Below are 23,432 nucleotides of genomic sequence, written 5' to 3' on the forward strand. Positions count from 1 at the left end.
ATTCAGCTCTACTCGTGTTGAAATTAATGATCTTTCTTGGAGAAATCTTTACCAGGAAAAGTAACGTCTATGGCCACCATTAATCTAAATTAGAACAACCTGCCCCTCTACCTATAAGCTGCTATGAAAGAGGCTATAACTCCCTATTGGCAGCTTCCAAGTGGAGATGCAAGGAGTCAGACAGTGAAGCAGTGGGTGCGACTAGAACACTCCGACGCAGAATAAAACAATTCCACGTTTTGTTCTCATTAAGGCTACACAGGGGGACATTTAATGAGAATGTCGCAGCCCTTACTGAAAGGTAATGGAAAAGGCACAGAATATGGAAGTGGCAGCCAAATGTTTTTATTTAACAATCTGTTGCAGCCTCCTAGATGCAAACAATTTCACATACAAAAACAACTCCCCCCCCCACCAGCCAAACTCCATTGTACAAAATTGAGTGCCCATATCCCCCTGATACTGCCTTTCCCTAGAGAAAGAGAGGCACCCATTGGGAAGCACCGAGTTTGTGCCAAACACCAGTCTCACTATTCAAATAATAAATTAAATATAAACATTTAGCAAAAAGCTCAGGATCCAAATGATCTCTATACAAAATGAGTCCTTTATAATGCCGAAAGAGACCCAATTGCACAGCAAAAGGGTCACCATTTTCTTTTTCTTTAAAAAAAGACACTATTTTCTAAGCCAAAAGTTGGCAGTATCATTTAAATTTTCTATTACTTTTTTATACATCGTAACTACAGCCCTTTATTCCACGTGTCCATGAGATGATTTGTATTCAGTTACAATGACAATCCCTTAGTCTTGAGTTCCTGTATGGAAATGTACCTTGGATTCAGGGTCTCGATGTGGATTATAATTGGGTGGGGAGTCAGGTTCATCTGTTTTAATTTTCATGTTAGAATTTATTGCCCTAGCCTTTCCCCTTTTATCTACACCATGAGAATTAAAGGAGAACTAAATCCCCACTACTGATTTTAGAAAACGCACAGTAACCCAATCCTAGCTGCCTGGTGATGAGAATTTAACCCTGCACTGATCTATCCAGCTGTCATTTTGATGACATCACTTCTGCTAATGATAAGGAGACTAGAGCATGGACATTTTAATCGTCTGTTTGTAAAAAGCTGAAATACTTTCCTGCAAAAGTCGCGTAGTGACTAAGGTTGGGATGCTAATCCCTTTAAGTTGGGAGTGTGCTGAATCGTATGCGGAAACATACTTTGTGGCAATCACTGACCACAAGGCAGAGAAAGGACAGGGAGCAGATGATGATGTAGTTCCACTCCATAGGAAAGTATTTCCTTTAGAGGCTAAAACAATAGAGTAATGTTATTTCCCCTTTAAGACAGGACTTTTATTCTTGTTGGAGTCAGTAGATCCACATTCACTGGTCTCATTAATTGCACTTACTTACTAGTCTCTACAACTTTAAGCACTTTCCTTAGATGTCCACTGATGGTGACAGAAAGGGGACCTGGAAAGCTTGTTAGATAGGCTTTACATTAGCTGCCCTGTGTGATATATTATTATATCTTTCTTTTTTTAAATGGTTAAGATTAAGTAGAGGTAGAGTCTGGGAAAAAAATCATCAAAGTATTTCATTCAATAAGGAGAAGGCCCTATTTTATTGGGCACAATGTAAATAATTCCTCTGTATTAGGTTATTAGCACCTACAGTATTGATATTTATGTAAAAGTGCGCTGTCCAACCAATGGCACTTCGGCTGTTGCTGAACAACAACTCCAACCTCTGGCTAGAGTTGGGTTCTGAAAGGCAGCAATATATGGAGTTACAATTCTGCCCTACGGCTATTATTCCAGCTGGTACAATAAGCGCTCTCCCTAACGACATTGTTAATAGCCTTGTGCTGCCCACACTATTTGGACCAGATATTTTACCAGCAGATAAAGGCAATAAATGAATAATGATGATGGTGAGTTGATATCACCGATTTGTGTGCATGGTTCTGTAACGACAGGCAGGTGGTACATTTACATGCCATTGTTAAGGTCAGAGATGCTTTGTAAACATAAGTGCTGGCTTACCCCTTCTACAGAGGGAATAGTACCAAGGGGCTGGCTGAGGTGGAAGAGAGGCATTGAGTATATGTAAAATATATTCCTATTATCCGCTCCAGTGAAACACGGTCTCGCTCTGACTCTCCCAAAGGTCCATACCAGCACAGTGGGTACTCACAGTTATTCCTGAGCATCACAGTATAGGAAGATCCCTTATAACAGATCTCATATCTTCCATAAAAGTTTTTTTTCACTTGTTGATTCATATCTGTCCAGGCAGAAGGAGGGAGATATTAAATGATATCTCTCAGGTATCTGCTGGTGCCCCCAATGGCACAACATGGTCTATCCTATTAACCCTTTAAGCTAGGGTTGGTTACTCAGGTGCTGCTGAGCTTTGTGGAATGTTCCTCAGTCTCTTGAGATCAGTATGAAGAGCTCAGTGGAGAACTTGATCTATATATCATACTTCTCACAGAACTTGTTGGTGAATGGTATGCAGGTAAGGTACTCAATCCAGGTCCAGTTGATAGGATAGACATAGAGCCAGATAACAAGAGAAGCAAAGAGTCCAAAGAAGACCAGCAGGGAAATGATGATCATGGCACGCTTTCTATACTTATCAGCTGTGCCAAAGGTGATATATGGAAGGAAAGAGAAAGAGAGGAGCAGTCCACTGAGGAAACCAAAGATGTGGGCAATGTTGTCTATCCAGGGGAGCAGTCCAAATAGGAAAAGAAAGAGGACAATACCCAAAAGCTTGAAGAAGGCCTTCCAAGGCTTGGCCAAGATCTGCCAACTCTGAAACAGCTCCACGAAGAGGCAAGCCAGGAGGCCAAACTGTGAACCTGCTGGTCCAACCTTGAAGAACAGGGAAAGGTCAAACAGATATACAATCACAAGTCTTTAAGTAGTTTACGGTGTTTAGCATTTTAAACGGTATAAAATAAACTTCCTTAACCCCTTCTCTTGTTGACTTGGTGAAGGGTTGCTGGGTATTGTAATTTTATAAACCTACCTCATTTCTTTTACACAAGCTTTAAAGTTATGCATTGTGCATAATTGAAAAAAATATTGAAAAAAATGATCCGATAACGTTTCTGCATGCAGCAAAAGTAAGTAAATCATTATTCACTATAAGAAACAAGGGAAAGTTGTGCTCACCACTAATTTTTAAAACCATTAGACAGGGGGTGCAATGAGGCCGTGACCACAAAACACATATAGACAAATACAAGAGTACAAGATACTCCGCTTGTGCTCCTCTTCAGAAAAGGCATCAGGGTTAAGATCCATTGTGTGATTTCTCCTCCCTGCCTTCTAAAGGAGATAGTCAGGGAGGAGAAATCGAGAAACGCACGATGGATCGTTGACCTGTTGCCTTTTCTGAAGAGGAGCACAAGCGAAGTATCGGTAAGTTATTTCTTAAAGGGGACCCGTCACCCAAAAAAATGATTCAAAATCCTATTTTATCACATTAGTCAAGCAAAATGTCCTTTAATTACATGTTATATATTTTTTGAATCTTGCTTACTTCAGTCTGGGAATTCATAATTATAACAAGCAGGTAGGAGCCATTTTGTGGACACTGTTATTAAGACAAGTCTTGTATCGTCTCAGAATCTTGTTTCTGCACCAGAATGGGGGACCTGATGTCCATCCCCATGCTCTGGCTACATAATTAAACGGTGAAGAGAACGGGGGAATGTGTGGAGAGCAGTGACATCTAGGAAGTGCTGAATGGAAAGTGAAAGTAATTGCCTAAGGCATAGAGGATGGCAGTCAATATTTGATTGACAGCTGAGATTTTTAAATGAGTTTACAACAGCTATGAATACAAATAGAAATTGGATTTCATGTTTAATTTGAAATTATTTTACAGCTTTGTGTGTCCAGGTGACACGTCCCGTTTACTAAAGACTTTGCGAATTTAAAGTTAAATGTGTCTTGGTGTTTTTTTTTTCGTTATGTACAAACATATTTTTATGGTCAGGACTTTGACTTGGCCATTCCAGAGCATTCACTTTATTTTTCTTTTAACTATTCCATGGTAGAACGACTGTATTAGGATCATTGTCTTGCAGCATAACCCACTGTCTCTTGAGTAGGGATGCACCGAATCCACTATTTTGAATTCGGCCAAACCCACGAATCCTTCACGAAAGATTTGACCGAATACCGAACCGAATCCCAATTTGCATATGCAAATTAGGGGTGGGAAGGGGAAAACTGTTTCTACTTCCTTGTTTTGTGACAAAAAGTCACATGATTTCCCTCCCGACTCCGATTCGGTTCGGCCAGGAAGAAGGATTCAGCCGAATCTGAATCCTGCTGAAAAAGGCGGAATCCTGGCCGAATCCCGAACCGGATCCTGGATTCGGTGCATCCCTACTCTTGAGAGTCAGTTCACAAACAGATGTCTTGACATTTTCCTTTAGAATTCTCTGGTATAGTTCAGAATACTTCAGTTAGTAGGGTAATAACGGTCTTGAATCTTGTTGATTGGTGGAGTCCAAACTCTTTGAGATAGTCTTTTCCAGCTTTATGGGCATCTTCAACTCTTTTTCTGAGGTCCTCAGGCACCTCCTTTGTTCGAGCCAAGATACACAACCATAAATTTGTTATAAGTGTGATCAGGCTTTGCTGGATCCCCATTCTTGAAATAAAACAGGGTTTCTCACTCACACCTGATTGTCATCCCATTGACTGAAAACACCAGACACCTTCAAGTTATATGATAATCCTAAGAATTAACTTACTTTTGCCCCACGCAGAAAAGTTATTGGACAAAATATAATAATTTTTATTTCATTTAACTAGGTTTTCTTAATCTACTTTTAGGACTTCTTTGAAAATCAGATATTGTTTCAGGTCACATGCATATAAAACTGTAGAAAATAGGGTTCACAAACTTTCATGCATCACTGTAGGGAAGGTCTGTAGGACCCAATTCAATACAGTGACATCTCTTTCAACACTAGAAAATAGTGACTTGCCATTTGTTCTTAAGAAAGCCTTTATTATAGGGGAGAGTTCCTATACTGCAGTGAAGAGGTCACACCGGTCAATGTCATGCTGTAACACTATCCCAGTCATAAATTCCAGCTCATGTGAAAGTGTCTAAGTGAGCAACACAATGAAAGCTGCAGAGATTATCACAAACCCAGAGTTAATACACGCTGAACACAGAATGCCCTTCTGTAATTTGTAATTCAGTAAGACCTTACCAGGGAGATGATAATTAATACATATGGTGGACATAAACATGGTGCAGTTCCAGGAATTTTGTCACATGGGTGATTAACAGTTCTGCTGTCAGGTGACAAAATACTTAAGCTATTTCACTATTGATTTCAATGGTAATTGACTGGACTGCTATAGGGTAAACTAGCAAGTAACTGCCTTTGTAATAAAAGGGTAGCATGTCTCTGCAACATTCACCTAATGCTATAGAGAGTTGGGGGGCTGTACTAAACCCTGGGCCAACCCTTAACTTCTCTTGTGGATGCAACTATAAATAAGGTGGTGGAAGGTTGGAAAGTGACATAGAGAACAGAGGGAAAGAGAAAGCGGAGAGGAAAGTGTGCTGACCCACTCAGAGTAACAGACAGGTCCCCTGTGGAAATGGAGATCTGGCTGTCTGATTGTACGGATTAGTGGCAGGTGTTAGAAGCAGACAGATAATCTCAAACTAATCGCGTGAAAGCAAGAAAGACAGTGCCATGAGACAGGGAGGCACGTGTGGTGCAAGATGATGAAAAAGGTGAGTACATGCTATGGAGAACAAACATAAGAGTTTGTGCCACCAGAAAAGAAAAAGGAAACTTGGGTGATAATGTATGCCTGGGAAAAGGGATATGCTAGGGAAAAGGGAGATTCGGGGAAGTGCTAAGGACAAAACAGGTTGTGCTGTAATGCTGGAAGGATAAAGATATAAAAAATGATATGGAAGAAAGGGTTGTGCCAGGTAAAAGGAGACAATATGGTAGAGTATTTGCCATTTGTGTATGGGAGAGAGAAAATGTGTTTGAGAGAAAGGGCAAATGGGTGGCACTATACAAGGATGAATATATATAAATAAAGGATAAAATGTGTTGAGGGAAAAACATATATGCAATCTATATATTACAGAGAAATGATATGGACAGTATATGCTACATACATGGAGAGATGTTGTGCTAAGGTAAAGGCATATCGGAATAAGTGCCAAGCACAAAAGATATATGGCAGAAAGTGCATTTCTCTGGATTGAATGGCAAAGGAAGGGGGGGGGGCTATGTGATAGGGAAAAGAGCTTACCCTCTGCATATGTTAGAACAAATAAGGAGGGTTAAATATGGGAAGACAGGATGTCAATTGGGAGCATGTGAATGGTGGTAAGAGAAGGGGCATGAATTTATGCAATAACAGATGGGGGGGGTGGGAGGAAAGAAAAATAATGTTTAAGACACTGCTGAGATGGGGCGAGGTGAATATGAATGAAACACATTCAGTGGGGGCTTTTATATTCTTTAGTGCATGACTAGGTGAGCTTAAATATAGGCACCCTGAAGAAGAAAAGAGGTGGGAAGATTATCTCATAGAGAAGGAAAAAAGTGGTGTGAGGGATCAGAGGAATAAAGAAAATGGGAGGGTCATTGGCCCAGCAAATTATTTATATAATGGCCCAGAGACAGAGAAGGCAATTAACAGAGGGACAAATGCTAAAAAACAAAAGGGGTGGCAATTGCTAAGAGAAGGAGGAGAGGGCGGTGATTAAGAGTGCAGTGCCAAAAAACAGAGAAGGGGACAGTGGCTATGAGACAACAACATCTAATGGTAAGGGGATAAGTGGGAGACAGAGAGAGGGGCGGTGGAGAAGACAGGCTATGGTAAAGGAGAGGAACTAGTGGCAAAGAGAAGGAATAGCAAAATTAGTAAAGGAGGGAGGCAGAAGGGTGAAGAAGCAAGAGGAATAAGGCTAATAAGTCTAATAAAAAGGAGGAAGCAATGGCCAAAAGAAGGGACAAGTGGCCAAATAAGAGTGACCTGATAAGTGGCAGAAGCTGAAAGAGGAGGGGCAATTCCTAGGGGGGGGAGGAGGAGAGTAAAAGAGAATTGGGAGGAGGCAGATGAAAAAAAAGAAAAGCATGGTCCATAGGCCAAGAGAAGGTGAAGGAGGCAGTACTTAGGAAATGTAGAAGGGGACAATGGCAAAATGACAGAAGCAGCTTTGCTTGAGTGGTTGGGTGAAAATGAAGGGAGGCTGACAAGAAAGGCACCCGGTCTCTTGAGGAGAGACATGAGGGATGGAATATCTAATATCCTTTGACTTACCTCTGCCCTATAAGGTAAAAACAATGCGCTGGCAAGGTTCCCAGTGATGCCACTTAGTATGTAGATGATGGAGATTCGCAGCCAGCCTGACAGCTTCTCCAGGTCACGTAGGACTGTCATTTGGAAGACCACCGACACAAAGCAGTGAATAATCCTGGGAGATGAGCAGATGAGGTCATTCCCTCACACAAGAGCCATGAAATCATAAATAATATCCCAGAAATCCTCTCTCTTGCTCACTGTATCCCAGTATATACTGTAATGGAATCCCAGCACGCACTGCTCTCAAACACATATAACTAATGCTTAAACTGCTGCTGCTTCACCTAGTCAATCCATAACCAGCTCCCCAAGAACCCCAGGTGACCGTGTTATTATATTACAAAGGCACTTACCCAGCGTGAAGGAACAAGGACAGCCAAAGTCGGTAAAACTGATCAGGATATTCTGGATTTAAAAATGGCAGCAACCCGCAAACCTCATCCAGACAGTGAACCTGATGCAGAATCATAAAAGCGTTAACTAAGCAGCCATAACCAGGAAAGAGAGAGAGAGAAATCCACAAAGTCACTGACCTGTGAGCAGAGTGTGGCCTCCTCGTGGAAATAGCCGTGCATGAAGGTGCAGTATTCCCTTGTAGTTATCTCACAACTGTGATGGATAAAAGTATAAGCCAATTAAATATGCTTCTTCCCTGCTTGATCAATAAAGCCCCAACCAGATTCCACTATGCCCTAGTATTTCATATACTTCCCGGTCCCTTAATGCAGCGACAACATCTATTTTTTAAAAAATAAATGGACTCACTACACAATACACAATACAATGCAAGTGTGCACCAGTTCTCACCTGCCCTTAGTGCCAATACAACATGGCCGCCCTTTGATTTCACAGTCCATCTGCCTGATCCCTGTGTGGTTGTTCATGGCTTGGTAAGTACAAATCTAAAAAGAAGGAGAGACAAATTATGAGCAATTACTTCTTAAAAGTGCCAGAACGTGGCATGTTTTGTCATGTGTCACTCACCGGCCACTTAGTGATGTCATCAGCCCACACATGAGGTTGTATAGAAGCTGGCTCTTCGCAGGTTCTGGGAGAGATCACATAACAAAAGTTCATAGTGGGGTGCAAAATACCTGCCCCTTACTGTAGCTTTATTCCCTAGTGAGACCACAGTAAGATGAAGATTGTTTTAGGACATGGAGTTTATCCATCCCATTGAATGAAAATTTTGTGACTGTCATGTGCAATATTGTCCCAAAGTGCAGAACAAGAAACCTAGTGGCACAGGGTGCCCTGTCCTTCAAAAACAGCGTCTCTGTGCTATGTTTCCAGGGGTAGAGCTGGGTGTCTCTTGGGCAGAAAGGGAAAACCCATTATGAAGCCCCTTCGCTGCGGTGCGGCACCAAAAAGGGAGAATTGTTTTTCAGAGTAGACTATTTCCCGATACATACAAACAAAACGAATGGAAATAAAGGACATGGAATCTGTCCCTTCTGCTGGCTGACACTTTGTCATTGTCATTTCAGAATGTCATAAAGAGAAGGGAACTAAGGACTGGATCAGGTTTTGGGATCACCAGCTGTACTTTTGATAAGAGGGGCACTGGTTTCTGTTTCCCCCAAAATATGTAACTATATTTGCACAGTTATATTCTCTTTCCAGCTGGCAGACTTGCTCAGTGCTTGAAAATAACTGGAACCCACATCTTTCTAATAACAGATAATGCTAAGAAATAGCAAGGTTACTGAGGTATAAATAGAATCTGGCCTTTTCCAGAACCTCCGCTGGCCCATTGTCACTGGAACAAAAGTAGGGTGCACGAGGCATGGATGGTGACCTTAAGGGAGGACAGGACATCGGGTGATACGCAGACAGCTTTAGTAAAGCAAACACATAATCCTAGGCTGCACTGTAACAGGCAAGCAGGTGAGCTGTGTGGGTGCCTTAGTCAGATTCATATCATCAGAGGAATAGGAGCAGATAATGCTCAGATTATAAAAGGTTCTAGTACAAGTGCATTCTGGGTAACAAGAGAAATTTAACGGTTGTTCAATTAAAATACTCCTTGCCCCCCACTCTCAACGGCTGGCTAAACCTGATAAGTACAACACTCCCACTAATACAAATTTCTTATGCTGCCAGGGGATGCCCCCAAAAATATGACTTGATATGGCGAGACTGGCTGGAAGCTACAGAGGACCTTTAACCCATATAGGAGAAACCCATAAATATCACTTTCATTTAACAAGGATAATAGATATAAAACTACATCTAGGGCCAGAACCGTAGGCAACCGGAAAATTACCTGGGAATACCCGATTTAAAAACTAATATGCTAATGTATGGAATTCAAACTGTGTATAAACTGTGCTGACATGACTATACATCTATAAGGAACCATGAGTGTATCATTGTTTGTTTTGTTATAAAATGGAAAAATAAAATAAAAACCTTTTAAATACTCCCTGGGTATAGCTAAAGTGCATTCTGGGTAATATGGCAACATACTCCGACTAACTGTGGTTATAAGCAATTCTCTCTCTCTCTCTGGCTAGGTCTAAAGTAAAAATGCATTCTGGGTACCCAGATCAACAATCTGGAAACTCTTGCTACTGCCAGAGGGGCTGCTATAAGCTGCCATAGACTGGTGCCTGTGGGGAATTGATGATGAGTACTAAGGGGCAATGGGTGATCCTTTCAAAAGAACACCATTTTAGACTCACCGTGGGTCCTGCTGACACACTGCACCTGAAGTCCTCTTCTTACCAGTAACTTCATCCATTAAAGGGGCATCATGTTCTGGCCACTTGATGAACGTGGCTAGTGTTTCCTGGTGCCAAGTGCAAAAGATAAAAGTGTGTTTGAAGATAAAACCATCTCACTTCATTAAAATATGGTAACACCAGTGATACTAGTGGCTTCAAGCCTTTTTATTGAGAGAAGAAAAAGAGAGCCGACCCAGAATCTGAAGTAAGCGACTATAATTACTGGGGGATGGCTAATATCTACATTTTGGATAAGGGTGGTGGCAGACAGGGTTATTAGTTGCCCAGAGACAAATCTTCTCTACTGCGGGCGACTAATCTCCCCAGATGCATCGGATTTCCAAAGTTGCCTCACGGGGAAACTATGGGCGACTTCGGAAATCCAAAATGATTTGTATGCCATCCCGCTGGGGATTCGTATTCTTGCCGACGGGAAGGCATTTTGGGGAGAAAAATCGCCTGCAGTAGAGAAGATTTATCGCTGGGCAACTAATCTCCCCGTGTGCCACCAGCCTAAGGGTTTGAATAGTAGGTTAACAATTAAACAAAAAAGGACACCAATAACATTAAAGCCTCACAGTCAGTCTGTTTTTTGTTTGATGGGTCAGTGACCCTGACAACCATATTTAATTTATCATTGGAGGTTGGAAAAAGGCAGAATGCAAACGATAGCTTAAAACAGTAAAAGATAAAAATCAGCTGAGAAGTTAAGCACAGACCCATCTATAGCATAATAAAAGTTTACTTAAAGGTGAACTGCCTCTTGCACAGATTGGCTCACTAAAGGACTTATGTTTCTAGATAAGCACATAGCTTTATAGTAGATTAGTTATAACATAAAGCCATAACAGTAGGGCAATAACATATAAAATAAGTCAGTAGTATTCTGCTGATAGTCAGTGTGTGGTAAGTGCCATCTAGTGGTATAACAGCCAGTCTCGTCTCACCGAACAGTCCTTCCTCCGTGTCTGTACACAGCCAGAATTATCATTCTGAATGCAGCAGCCAGACTCCCGTTCTAGGCCATGTTCCTTTTCTATGAGATTCTTTATCTGCTCATCGTATCTTATGCAAGGGGAAAACTTGGCCCCAAGGTGGATCAGAGCAATCTGTCTCAACGAGAAATACAAATTACACAGGCTTACATGCAGAGGCGCAGAAACAGCAGGGCAGAATAGTAAAGCAACAATATACATGCAAGGATAATGGAGAGAGCTTCAAATTGAGTCGCCCCACACAATGTGGCTGACTTGTAAGTGGGTAGGAGGGTAAGATATGCAGTGTCCCTCAGAGAAAAGATCTTAAACTGGACCTGTCACCCAGACACAAAAATCTGTATAATAAAAGTCCTTTTCAAATTAAACATGAAATCCAATTTCTATTTTTTATTAAAGCATTCATAGCTGTTGTAAGCTCATTTAAAAATCCCAGCTGTCAATCAAATATTGTCTGACACTCCTCTATGCCCTGGGCATAGAAGCGGGGCAGACAATTACTTTCACTTTCCATTCAGCACTTCCTAGATGTCACTGCTCTCCCCACATTCCCCCGTTCTCTTCACCATTTATTTGTGTAGCCAGTGCATGGGGATGGACATCAAATCCCCCATTCTGGTGCACAAACAAGATTCTGAGATGATACAAGACTTGTCTTAATAACAGTGTCCACAAAATGGCTCCTGCCTGCTTGCTATAATTATGAATTTCCAGACTGAAGGAAACAAGATTCAAATAATTTATATTGTGTAATTAAAGTTAATTTTGCTTGACTAATGTCATAAAATAGGGGTTTGGAAAACATTTTTGAGTGACGTGTCCCCTTTAAACAAATACAGCTTCATACTCACCGAGCTCGGCCCAATCCAAAAGTTCTCCTGTTGAATATATTTCACACTTTCATACACGCCTTTATTCCTGAGAACCTGCAGAATATAGTGATTAACACAACAGTCCAAGGCAATTGACACTGTAGGAACTGGGAAGGCACCAGTAATGTTGAGAAGCAATCCAGATTGACAGATTGCAGCATTCCCGCTGAACCTTTTCCTTATTAGACACAAGAGCTACCTACCAATTCACTGGTGGTGTGCTGAGCAAAGCCTACTGGTGCAATGCCATAAGTTGCAATAGCGAGGATGGTGATAAGGATGTGGACAAAGGTGATCCAATATGTAAAATAAGGCCTGTATAAAAAAAATAAATAAAGGTATGATGCTGTAACACTGTCCTGCACATCACCCCATGCTTTTTGTTCCCCATGGCTATATTCTCCCCTTACCGAAATCTTCTTTTCACCACCCACAGGCTCTGCTCTGTCTATAACTAGATAGTTTGTCCATTTAATGTATACCTCATTTCTCAGGAGCGTATGCTTTATATCGCTCCCACTACCCACTCACCTGTGGCTGTTGAAGTGTTCCAATTGGCTCTGCACAGTGCTGCTGATGCTCCTCCTGTATGTTCGGTTTAACCAGTTCCCCACCACCCCCATGCCGTAGAGGCGTTTTTTGCGGTCAAATGCAAAGTGCTTGACTTGTGAAGCAATACGCTTACCCCTTCGGGGGTCAGTGGTAAAAACCTGAACAGACTTCACATGCTCTTTCCTAGGAGAGTAGATATAATGTTTACAACATTCTGTGTTATAATCTGGTTACCACTGAGTATATCTTAAATACTGGGCCTGTATCACTTCTTATTTTAATCAACAGGTAGATAAAACTTAGATATCATTTGAAAATGGGGTGGTTTTCGACTACAACGTTACATTTAACTCACGCTGCTTCTATAGCTGCTCCAGGCATCAAGTCCGGAGTTGGTAAAGGAGGCCGAAAATAAGAGGCAGACATAGGGGGAGACTCAAACACGTCATCTGGCATTGAGAAGGTCTCATCAGGCATACCCACCTGCCAGAATAGATCTTGTTTACTCTAAAAGTGACATGCAGTGCACTCACAGTTAAGTAGGTAACCTCATTAAAGTCTTGGCCAGTGCCAAACAGAGGATTGCTTGCTTGCCTTACTAAAGAAGGACGAGTCCAGAGTTTCTGCAGCATCTACTGTGTCCTCATCCATAAAGCTGGGGTAGTTAAAGCTTCTCTTCTGGCCTGAACGCCGGCTGTGAGGGGTATCCAAAATGGGACGGCCCTGTTATTACAGAACAATGCCAGGGATACATTGTCAGCTCCACAGAGCAGAAATATTGCAAAATAGTCAATAGTCTTTAAGGAAGCACTATTGAGACATAATAACCATTGATTTTATTTTATGTGTCATTGCGAACGGTTTTAAAGTAACAAGCAAATGTTCCCTCCCTGCACTATTGTTTTGGTATCTCCAATGAGGAGGATGATATGTGTTCAGTACAATACAAGCACATTTTAAGGGATTCTGTAATGGATTTTTTCCCCCAAAAATAGCACTTCTCTAGCAGAATCATGCATTGACATCCATCCACAAACAGATTTAATGTTGAAATCTGACATGGTGCTAGACATGTTTCCCAGGTGCCCCAGTCATGTGACTTGTTCTCTGATTGACTTTGGTCCCTTTTATTGCTGCATTGCAAGTAAGAATATCCCCACCATATGGGGTTTTCCTTGTTGTGGTATGGTGGCTTATCAATTTTATGATCGGAATTTTGTAACTAAAAACCCCTGTTTTGCAAAACACATGCATTAACTTAAATGCTGGATTCATTTGTGAGGCAGGGGACCAGGGAATGTGCGTTGATCAATTGTTTCTTTTTTGTATGTTTGTAACTATTTTGGTCAGATCAGCTGCACTTCAATTGTATTTTTATATGGCCTTGGAGTGCTCCCACATATCTCACACGTTAGAATATTGCCCACCCCCAGCAGCCCTTCAACAGAACAATGGGAAGGTAACCAGATAACAGCTCCTTGACACCTGCATTGCTAAAAATGTGGCAGATATGTGGAGAGAACTCAATAGCAAAAATCCAAGTCTGGTTGACTGAAGTTGCGACTTTTTTTATTATATTGTAGGAGTAGGAGAAACAATAGCTTATCTGAAAGCAGTTCCATTGTGAAGTGCTGGCTCTCTGAAAGCACATGTCCAGGCAAAATGACCTGAGATGTCTGCCAGCACACGAATATTACAGCTATAAAATACATTCATTGGTTCAAAAATAATATTTTAAATGGTAGAATGAATTACATGCAATGTACAAAGTAGTGATGTGCAGGTCATGATTTCCCTGACCCGCCCTCCCTTGGCTCGCACCCCCCACGCATCCGTACTTCTAGGTTCCTTTTATAGACCCGCGCCGACCTGCCCCCCCGAAGACGTCACAAAAAAGGCGGGGCCGCAGGCACAGCGTCTATAAACGACGAACCCGAAAGTTGGAAGCAAGCATTTGATGGTAGTGAGCGGGGAGAGCAGGAGAAGAGCTCAATCCGCCGCCAAGCGTGCAAGGTCGGCCCAAACCCGCAGGTATTGGGTCGGCCCACACATCACTAGAACACAGTGTACAAAGTGTGATTTAGTAATAAAAACTATACCATAAAAATCATGACATAATCTCTTTAAGAAACTAAAGTTATGATTAACTCACCTTAATCAGAGCAGCTGCTGCACGGAAACTCATGTGGGCTACACTCTCTCTCTTGCGCCGAGGGAAGCGGCTGTAACCTGAGCGCACACTGGTGAAAGAAGCAAGTGATAACATCCCTGGGGTCTGAGGGGGCAAGCACACATGAGGGGTCCGTGGCCGGTCCATCTCATCAGGATGGCGAAATGGTCTACCCCTTGCCAAAGGGTCCACAATCTGAGGGAAAGACACAGAATTAATAAGAAGGGAAATAACTGGCATGCACTGCAAAGCGTTTAAGGGAGCAGAATTTATAAGAGGTATTCGTCATAACTGAAATGGAAATACCATACCATGTCCTGATGGTTAAAAGCAGCTATTACAGCTAATGAGTGGAAGGCTGGTTATCAGGTGCAGCTATTCACACCACTGGGTGGCAGTTTGGTGATTGAGTGCAGTTATCCCCACCACTGAGTGACAGGATGGGTATTGAGTGTAGTTATTCCCATCAATTGGTGGCAGGCTGGTGACCAGGTGTAGCCAGCGCCGGATTTGCTGGGTGGGCGCCCCTAGGCCGTGCGCTCCGCGCGCGCCCTAGCGCCTGCCCGCACAAATGTGCCGCCCTAGGCCCGTGCCTATGTGGCCTCGCCACAAATCCAGGCCTGGGTGTAGCTAGCTTTACCCGGTGGGTGGTTGATCAGGTCTGGGTATTTGGGTGATCCCATTACCTTGGGGAAGCGGTGTGCAGCTGGTGACTCAGTTGCCTGGAAAGATGGAGTCTCCTGGCTTGGAAGTTCAATATCTCTCTGATACTGGGGTTTGAGTTTCCCATAGCGGAGGCTGCAATGGTGGAGGCTCTTCCTCTGCCACTGTTGCCTCTTTCCTTCCCAGTCATTGCTTACACCAAACCACTGTGCTGTTCCCCTGCGGGTGGGAAAAAGTAGGTTAACTTACAGCACCATCCTTCATTATACTATGAGGATACTATATTTTACCCCAACTAACCCTAATTGGCAGTGGGATCAATCCAATCTATAGCCACATTCTGATCTGACTGAAAGGCTACCATTTTTCTGATCACTAGTAGGACCCTCTCTTATTATAGAAGTGTCATTATTAAAGGCCATGTAAACCCCAAACACAAAAATTTAATTTCTGAAGAGCCTCTTTGAAATCTCTTAAAACCTCCTGGTTGTTCAAAGGTTAATAGTAAGGCTGCAGCATCCCCTTAATCACTTAGGATTCCTTTTTCTCCTCTAACCCAATCAGCCCCCTCCCTTGGGAATTTCCTCTGGCTGTTGGCTACTGAGCATGCTCAGTTAATGTCAACTCATAAACATACCCTCCAGTCTAGCAGCCAATGAAGAGATGGCATTGCTGGTTCCCATAGAAACTCTGCTCTAGCTGTCTGCTCCTATTTTTAAATCCTAACCCCTCTCCTGAGCTCAGAGTAACCATTACTATGCTAAATCCAAGCAGGACTTGTCATCATAGTAAATTCTGTCTGTGTTAGCCTGCATTCTTTAATTGTGTGAACTTTACATTGCATATGCGCTGTTTGCAGATAAAAATGCATTGTCAGAGGGAAAATGGCCCCCAGGTGAAAGCTGCTATTTGTTTTAGGGAAATATAATGACGCTGGCAAACGGAGGGGATGTATACAGTACAAATAATGCCATTTGGGTGGGGGAGATTTCCCAATTTATATACTTTTCCTCCTTTTTTCTTATTTTCTCAACCAAATAATTATACTATATCATGGGTCACTGACTTTCTTATGCTCTGAGAAAGCGATGTCTGCCTTCTGAAGCCTGGTCTCACATCTGCAGACCCGCCGTCCGCAACGTGGCCACGTGGCTCTTGCAGACTGACGCTTTTCTGAAACACTGGTTTGGTGAGAGGCTGCACGTCAGGAAACATAAAAAGTTATAAATTATAAAGGCAACATTTTTCATACAAGAATAAAATACAGCATCAGGATTGAAATTGTAATTACCCATTTCTCTGCCATACCTGAATTAATTTAGGGTCTCTCTCGCCTTCCACGGGAGGGATGGTAATGGATAGGTTGGGTGGCTTCAGATCTTGTAAGCGAGAGCTGCTTCCATTCTTGTTAATCGACGCCATATCTGGGGGGCTAACATATAAACAGTAATACAATGGCAAATACTATGGAAACATCTGCGTTATTATAGGGAGAATGTTCATACACAGTGGGTCAAAAAGAAGTCAGACAAGGTAGCGAGAAGGATATAATAATTAATAAACTTTACAGTGGCCACACATTCTCATCCCCATTGTAAGCAGCAACCCTGTCCTGCTTTCTGGCTGATATTCTAGCTATCTTTATAACAGAGCATTCTGTCACAGTGGCATAGATCCCATCTGATACCCATTGTAAGCAGCAATCCTGTCCTGCTTTATGGCTGAGATTCTAGCTATCTTTATAACAGAGCATTCTGTCACAGTGGCACAGATCCTATCTGATATCCATTGTAAGCAGCAATCCTGTCCTGCTTTATGGCTGAGATTCTAGCTATCTTTATAACAGAGCATTCTGTCACAGTGACACAGATCCTATCTGATACCCATTGTAAGCAGCAGTCCTTTCCTGCTTTATGGCTGAGATTCTAGCTATCTTTATAACAGAGCATTCTGTCACAGTGACACAGATCCTGTCTTATACCCATTGTAAGCAGCAGTCCTGCCCTGCTTTATGGCTGAGATTCTAGCTATCTTTATAACAGAGCATTCTGTCAGAGATCCTGTATGATCCCCATTGTAAGCAGCAATCCTGTCCTGCTTTATGGCTGAGATTCTAGCTATCTTTATACAGAGCATTCTGTCACAGTGGCACAGATCCTATCTGATACCCATTGTAAGCAGCAGCCCTGACCTGCTTTATGGATGAGATTCTAGCTGTTTTTATAACAGAACACTCTGTCACATTGGCCCGATACCCACTGTATATAAAAATAAAATGATCACTTTTTCAGATTTCCTACCCCTGCCTTCTGAGTAAATATGAAACAGAAATATATGAGAATGTTGCAATCTACTATTTCACATACAGTACAATTATACTGTCGCTTTGTGTTGTCTGTTCAAATGCGATGTTATGGTTTACTTCAGAGTTTAGCTTGGAGTGTTGCCACCTGCTGGACCTAATTTATAGAACAGCAGATTTTGTGTGGAAATGGCAGTTACCAAAAGAGGGGTTGTCCGTTCCAATAACCAATAACTAAATGTATTCATCAAGAAACAATATTTTAAAGGAATTATGACCAGAGTTATATGGAATTTAGCTGTTATACTGTGTAATACTGTGACAATTACTGTATATACAGCTATTCACACCATCATACTACTTTCTTAAAGGGGTTGTTCACCTTGAGATAACTTTTAGTATGATGTAGAGAGTGATATTCTGAGACAATTTGCACTTTGTTTTCATGTTTTATTATTGAAGGTTTTTGAGTTGTTTAGCTTTTTATTCAGCAGCTCTTCAGTCTGTATTTAAGCAATCTGATAACTAGGGTCCAATTTACCCTAGCAACCGTGCATTGATTTGAATAAGAGACTGGAATATGAATAGGAGAGGGCCTGAATAGAAGGATCAGTAATAAAAAGTAGCAATAACAATACATTTGTAGCCTTACAGAGTATTTGCTTTTTAGAAGCGACACCCATTTGAAAGCTGCAAAGAGTCAGAAGAAAAAGGCAAATAACTTTAAAACTATAAAAAATAAATAATGAAAACCAATTAATAGGTTGCTTAGAATTGGCCATTCTAGAAAGAAATTGCTTATATATATTAATATATAAACATATAAATTTTTTCTCACTTTTTCACTACCTTTCCTTTTTAGCCTTTTTCACCATGGTTATGAAGATGCTTTTTATTTTGTTAGTCTCTATAATCTTTAGATTATTACTGCCTAAAGCAGTGGCTCCCTCTTGGGTTGGACCCACTATGCCTGTGAGTGGCGATTCCTAACCAGGAACTGTAAAAGGGATATAGTATAGTCTGGGCAGTTATAGGAACATTAGACATGTTATATTCTCGCTCCTTGCTCCTTCAGTCTATTTGCTGAATTCTCTTTTGTGGCTTTATGGTTAACCCCTTCTGCTTCCTGTTTAGGTTCCCAAAATGTGGGATTGTCCCCCTGGGAGACTCAAACCTGTGGTTGGATTTGCAATAGTATTCTTTAGGTATTGCTGGATGCCCAAATAACACAGGCAAATAACACACGAAGGGTGTGTAGTTTAGCACAGTTTTGTCTGTGATGCTCAAAATGTATTTAAATAAGCACAACTGTCCATATGGAGGGAACTGTTGATGGAATTCTTGTCTAAAAAATTGCCTTTTATGGGGGGTCCTTAGCTACCAATGTTTTTCTTTTTAGCTTTTATGGGGGTGGGGGCTGGCCACCAATTGTTTTTTGTTTTAACTTGAGGGGAGGAGGGGGCCTGGCCACGAATGTTTTTTTTTAAAACTTTTATGGGGGACCCTGGCCACCAATATTTTGAGGTCTGGCTATCAATTTTTTTTGGCCACCACTTTTTTTTCAAGCTTTTACAAAGCTGGACCCTGGTCAAACTTTTATGGGGAGGACCCTGGCCACCAATTTTTTTACTTGTAAGGGGGGTGGACACCAATGTTTTTTTTAATTGGGGGGGGACATTTTGTCGTACAGGGCCTCACGAATTCTGATGGAGGCCCTGCTTGTTATAATCAAAGGAACAGTGTCGGCTGTGTAAGATTTAAACTTTTAAAGGCTCTTCCAGAGCAATTTTTTATCCATAATTTATCCATTTCTTTACAGTAATTGTGCCCACACACTAGAGTCCTGCAGCGGGTCGGGTACCCGCTGGTTACCTGCAAAAACCTGCGGGTTGTGTTTAGAAGTTCCAGGTGCGGGTATACCCACTGGTCGGCGGTTCTGCCGGTTTGCGGGTTGCGCCGCGGGTCTTCTCAATATCGATATTCACTCCTTTCTTCTGGTCACGTCTACTTCCGATGACGTCACTTCCGGTTTACAATGACAGCACTTCCTGTTTTACTCCTTTTCCCCCTGATCATGTCTACTTCCGGTGATGTCACTTCCGGTTTACAATGACATTGCTTCCTGATTCTTGATGGTCAGCGGGTCGCGGGTTCGGGTTGCGGATAAGGTACTTGCGGGTAGGGTCTGGTAGCGGGTCCAAGCGGCTAAGAAAGCAGGTTCGGGTTGCGGATTGCAGGTACGGGTCCCAAAAAATGGACCCGCGCAGGACTCTACCACACACTGCTTTGCACTCACAGTGGCATCTAATGTGTTAAAATGCATGAACATTTTGATGAATTGTGCTGCATCATTTCTGCCAGTTAAAATCTGCACATGATCTTACAAGCGCAAGTCTATTAACACAACCCCAGCAATTACCTTTCTTGGTGCTGCTACAAGGGCAAGCAGGAGCTGAATAGTACAATTGTGCTTTCGGTGCTAGAAGAGCCAATTTCCAGTTTAAAAAACAGAACTTTGCTCATAAAGTTACCAGGTGCAGCAAACTGTGGGCCCTCCTACCTGAGACAACTTTCCCAACTTGCCTTATGGCAGGAGCACCCCTGGGTGGTGGTAGCTCCAGGGTTCCTCTGAGTCAGGGGCCCTTTTGCATGATTCAGCAGGACTGACTGGGTGAAATTTGCTGGGAGCGTGTTTAGACACAAGTGAATGGTGTTAATATGTGTGGTCACTGCATTCATTTTTGTGAGACAATTGAGGCTACTAAAAATCCCTAAGATCTAAAAAAAAGTCTTAAAACGACAGTATCACAATATTTATATTCGAATGCATGAATGCAGCCCTGTTGCTATGAAGCTGAGACAAAAACAAAAAAGCTATTTGCAGCAATGATCGAGTGCACTACATTCCTTGTTAGAACCCTCCTGGGTATACAGATATGGCAATGGTACACAGAGGGAGTCGTATGTGTCGTGCGAGGGAAACGGCTTCGTTGGAGACCCCACAGATGAGGAAGGAAATCTACATGCAGCAGAACAGGGGTGCAGAGAAATCAAAAGGAAAGTTACACAAAAAAAGAAGGAGAAGGGGCATGAGATAAACAGATAATGAAAAGAGGAAGGAAAGAAGCTGAACTCATTGATCTTACAATGTCCCTGCAGAGCACATGGCTATGAGGCTCCTCTCGTCAAATTATGATGCAATACCAGAGTGTGAGAGAGAGATGCAATCAGGCCCGGACTGGCAATCTGTGGGTTCTGGCAAATGCCAGAGGGGCTGCTATAAGGTCCCATAGAAAATCAGTATTTAGTGGGCTGTTTGGGCCTCTATGTGGGCTGATTGGGCCTCTGTGTACCTGATAGGCCAGGGCCTATTTTACTTCTCAGTCCGGACCTGGATGCAATGATAGCAAAGATAAATAAAACATGCGACAGGGGGAAAGAAAGGAAAGAGACAGAGATTATGAATGAAACGAACAAAGGAAAAGTAGGTGAAAAAAGGTTAAAAACAAGCATGGCAATAAATGAGTTATATCAGAAGGAATAATGTTTATCTTTTGGAGGTATGAACTAAATCTGCAAATCTGCAAAAGACAATGTCATATGCTTTTCTTAAATTGAGAAGTTCATCTTAAATAAGAACAATAACCTTAGTTATATGTGCCCCCCTCCGGAGCCCTCCTGCCCAACAACATAGAACCCTCTAGACGCAGCTGTTTCCTCTATCTTGTTCTGTAAAGCAGAATATAGCGCTTCTAATCTTGCACTGCTTCTGGAACTTTTCTAAGGTTTAATAAGGGCTTACAAGATTGTTAGGGGCACAGACTGACTTTAGTTCATAACACAAAATTACATTTGCTGCTGTTGCATTGATTTGTGGGAAAAGGAAACATTTCCTTCAAACTCCTCCTTATCCTTCAAGAAAATAATGGCATGGGATTACTCAGCCCTGGCTGAATGGAAAGCTGCAGGGCAGCAGACAAGTTTTAGCATGTATAACACACACAGCACAGATTCACACAACAGAACCAAACCCAGCCCTTTCTCACATCATTCTCACCCAGGCCACACATGCTTTTATAATAGAGACACACGGTTTTAGTCGCCCGGCGACTAATAGCCTCTCCTTCGGATGGCTAATCTTCCCGAAAAAGCCTTCCCGCCGGCTAGAATCTAAATCGCCAACGGGATGGCACTCGGAGTGCTTCACTTTCTGAAGTCGTCTGAAGTTGCCTTTTCCAAAGGAAAGCTTTGGAAAATCAAGCGCACCGAGTGCCACCCCGTTGGCGATTTCGATTCTATCCGGCGGGAAGGCTTTTTGGGGAGATTAGTCATCCGAAGGAGAGGCTATTAGTTGCCAGGCGACTAAATTTCCCTGAATCATCCCATGTGTCTCTGCCCTAACAGTAAATATAGTAAACCTCATTGTAATTGTCTTAATGTGAGGATTTGGTTATCTACCATTATAAAAGCACGTGCGGCCTGTTGCATTTAGATTCTAGCCAGCGGGAAGGCTTTTCTGGGAGATTAGTCTAAATTAGACTAAATTAGACTAAATCTCCCCGAATCTTCCTGTGTGTCTCTTCCCTTATACAACTTTTACAGAAGCAGACAGTGCCCGTGGAAAAACACAGACCTCGGAAACACACCCTACTGGCTGCATCTTCCCCCACCCTTGCTATCCCCACCTTGTGGTGGGACCAGAGCAGTCACACATTTTCATTTGACCTATTAAATAAAGCTCTAACTAAACATTATTTTAATTCCTATGATGGCATAAGGCTGCTTTTCCTATTACCAGTTGTAGTGGAGGGAGGTGCTGATGACCATGGATAGGGTTGCCATGAGGAATAATGGGGCACCATACACCTGTCTGGCCATGCCCCTAACTTAACAATCACCCCCCCCCCCAGCCAGCCTCTGCCTTCAAACCAGCAAAATGACTCCCTTTATCAGGAAGTCCCACCATCCGTTAATACAAGTTTAACTGTCTCACTTAAATATAGGGTTACCAACATTCCATTGTTCTTTCCTCCCTATTTAAAAAAATTGGCATCAGGCATAATTTTTTAATTATCAGCCAGGTGACAACCCTATTAGGCTCCTGACAGAACACATTTCTTTCCGCCTTAATGGGGCCCCTGGCTATGGGTAGCATTACATTAATTCTTTGACCTGACTGAAACTGCCCACATTGTTCACCCGTTCACACCTTATCCAAAATGCTAATGGGGCACCAGCACTGTCACTGTATATAGTACATATTAGACTGGTCCTGATTTTCCTGTCTCCTGCTCTGTTCTGTCTTCCCTATGCTCCCTGTGTTTGCCATACTCTGCCTCACCTATGATCCCTATGGAACATAAGCCTGGTGTTTGTTCTGGGGCGTTGTTAGCATGTGAAAATGATTGTTAGGAGCCCCTAAGGTGTTTAATCATATGCTGGGGAACTGTATTATACACAGGGGAAGAGGAGGCATATGGATTTAAGGGTATGTCTTAATATGACAACTTTTTTCACATATGAGTGACATCCCAGCTGGTGCCGGGCCAAGGTAGTTTGTCACCCTAGGCAAGAGCTTCAATCAGCGCCCCCCTGTCCTGCATTACCATTTACCTCCTTACCATGATGGTTTTTAAATAAAGAGAGCAAGAAAATATTACTGCCCCCTGTACCTGTACCAGCAAGCCCAGCAGCTATCCATAATACAGCCCCCCCATACCTGTGCCAGTAGCCATCCATCATACAGCCCCCCCATACCTGTGCCAG

General features: G+C 42.4%; 1 protein-coding gene across 1 annotated transcript in view; it reads right to left on the reverse strand.

Annotated features, from left to right (window-relative positions):
* Positions 1–323: 323 nt before the first annotated feature.
* rhbdf2.S (rhomboid 5 homolog 2 S homeolog) overlaps positions 324–23,432 on the reverse strand; it is a 36,148-nt gene continuing 13,039 nt past the window's right edge. The window contains exons 2-18 of the mRNA XM_018238538.2: positions 16,673–16,796; positions 16,431–16,561; positions 15,388–15,583; positions 14,684–14,896; positions 13,126–13,254; positions 12,887–13,014; positions 12,511–12,714; positions 12,183–12,294; positions 11,959–12,033; positions 11,060–11,221; positions 10,071–10,177; positions 8,371–8,434; positions 8,194–8,288; positions 7,920–7,995; positions 7,740–7,840; positions 7,345–7,498; positions 324–2,889 (exon numbers count right to left, since the gene is read on the reverse strand). Of these exons, the coding sequence (XP_018094027.1) occupies positions 2,485–2,889; positions 7,345–7,498; positions 7,740–7,840; positions 7,920–7,995; positions 8,194–8,288; positions 8,371–8,434; positions 10,071–10,177; positions 11,060–11,221; positions 11,959–12,033; positions 12,183–12,294; positions 12,511–12,714; positions 12,887–13,014; positions 13,126–13,254; positions 14,684–14,896; positions 15,388–15,583; positions 16,431–16,561; positions 16,673–16,786 (2,466 nt within the window). The 5' untranslated portion in view covers positions 16,787–16,796 and the 3' untranslated portion in view covers positions 324–2,484. The remainder of the gene's footprint in view (positions 2,890–7,344; positions 7,499–7,739; positions 7,841–7,919; positions 7,996–8,193; positions 8,289–8,370; positions 8,435–10,070; positions 10,178–11,059; positions 11,222–11,958; positions 12,034–12,182; positions 12,295–12,510; positions 12,715–12,886; positions 13,015–13,125; positions 13,255–14,683; positions 14,897–15,387; positions 15,584–16,430; positions 16,562–16,672; positions 16,797–23,432) is intronic.

This window comes from Xenopus laevis, chromosome 9_10S, assembly GCF_017654675.1.
Source record: "Xenopus laevis strain J_2021 chromosome 9_10S, Xenopus_laevis_v10.1, whole genome shotgun sequence".
NCBI classification, from domain to species: Eukaryota; Metazoa; Chordata; class Amphibia; order Anura; family Pipidae; genus Xenopus; species Xenopus laevis.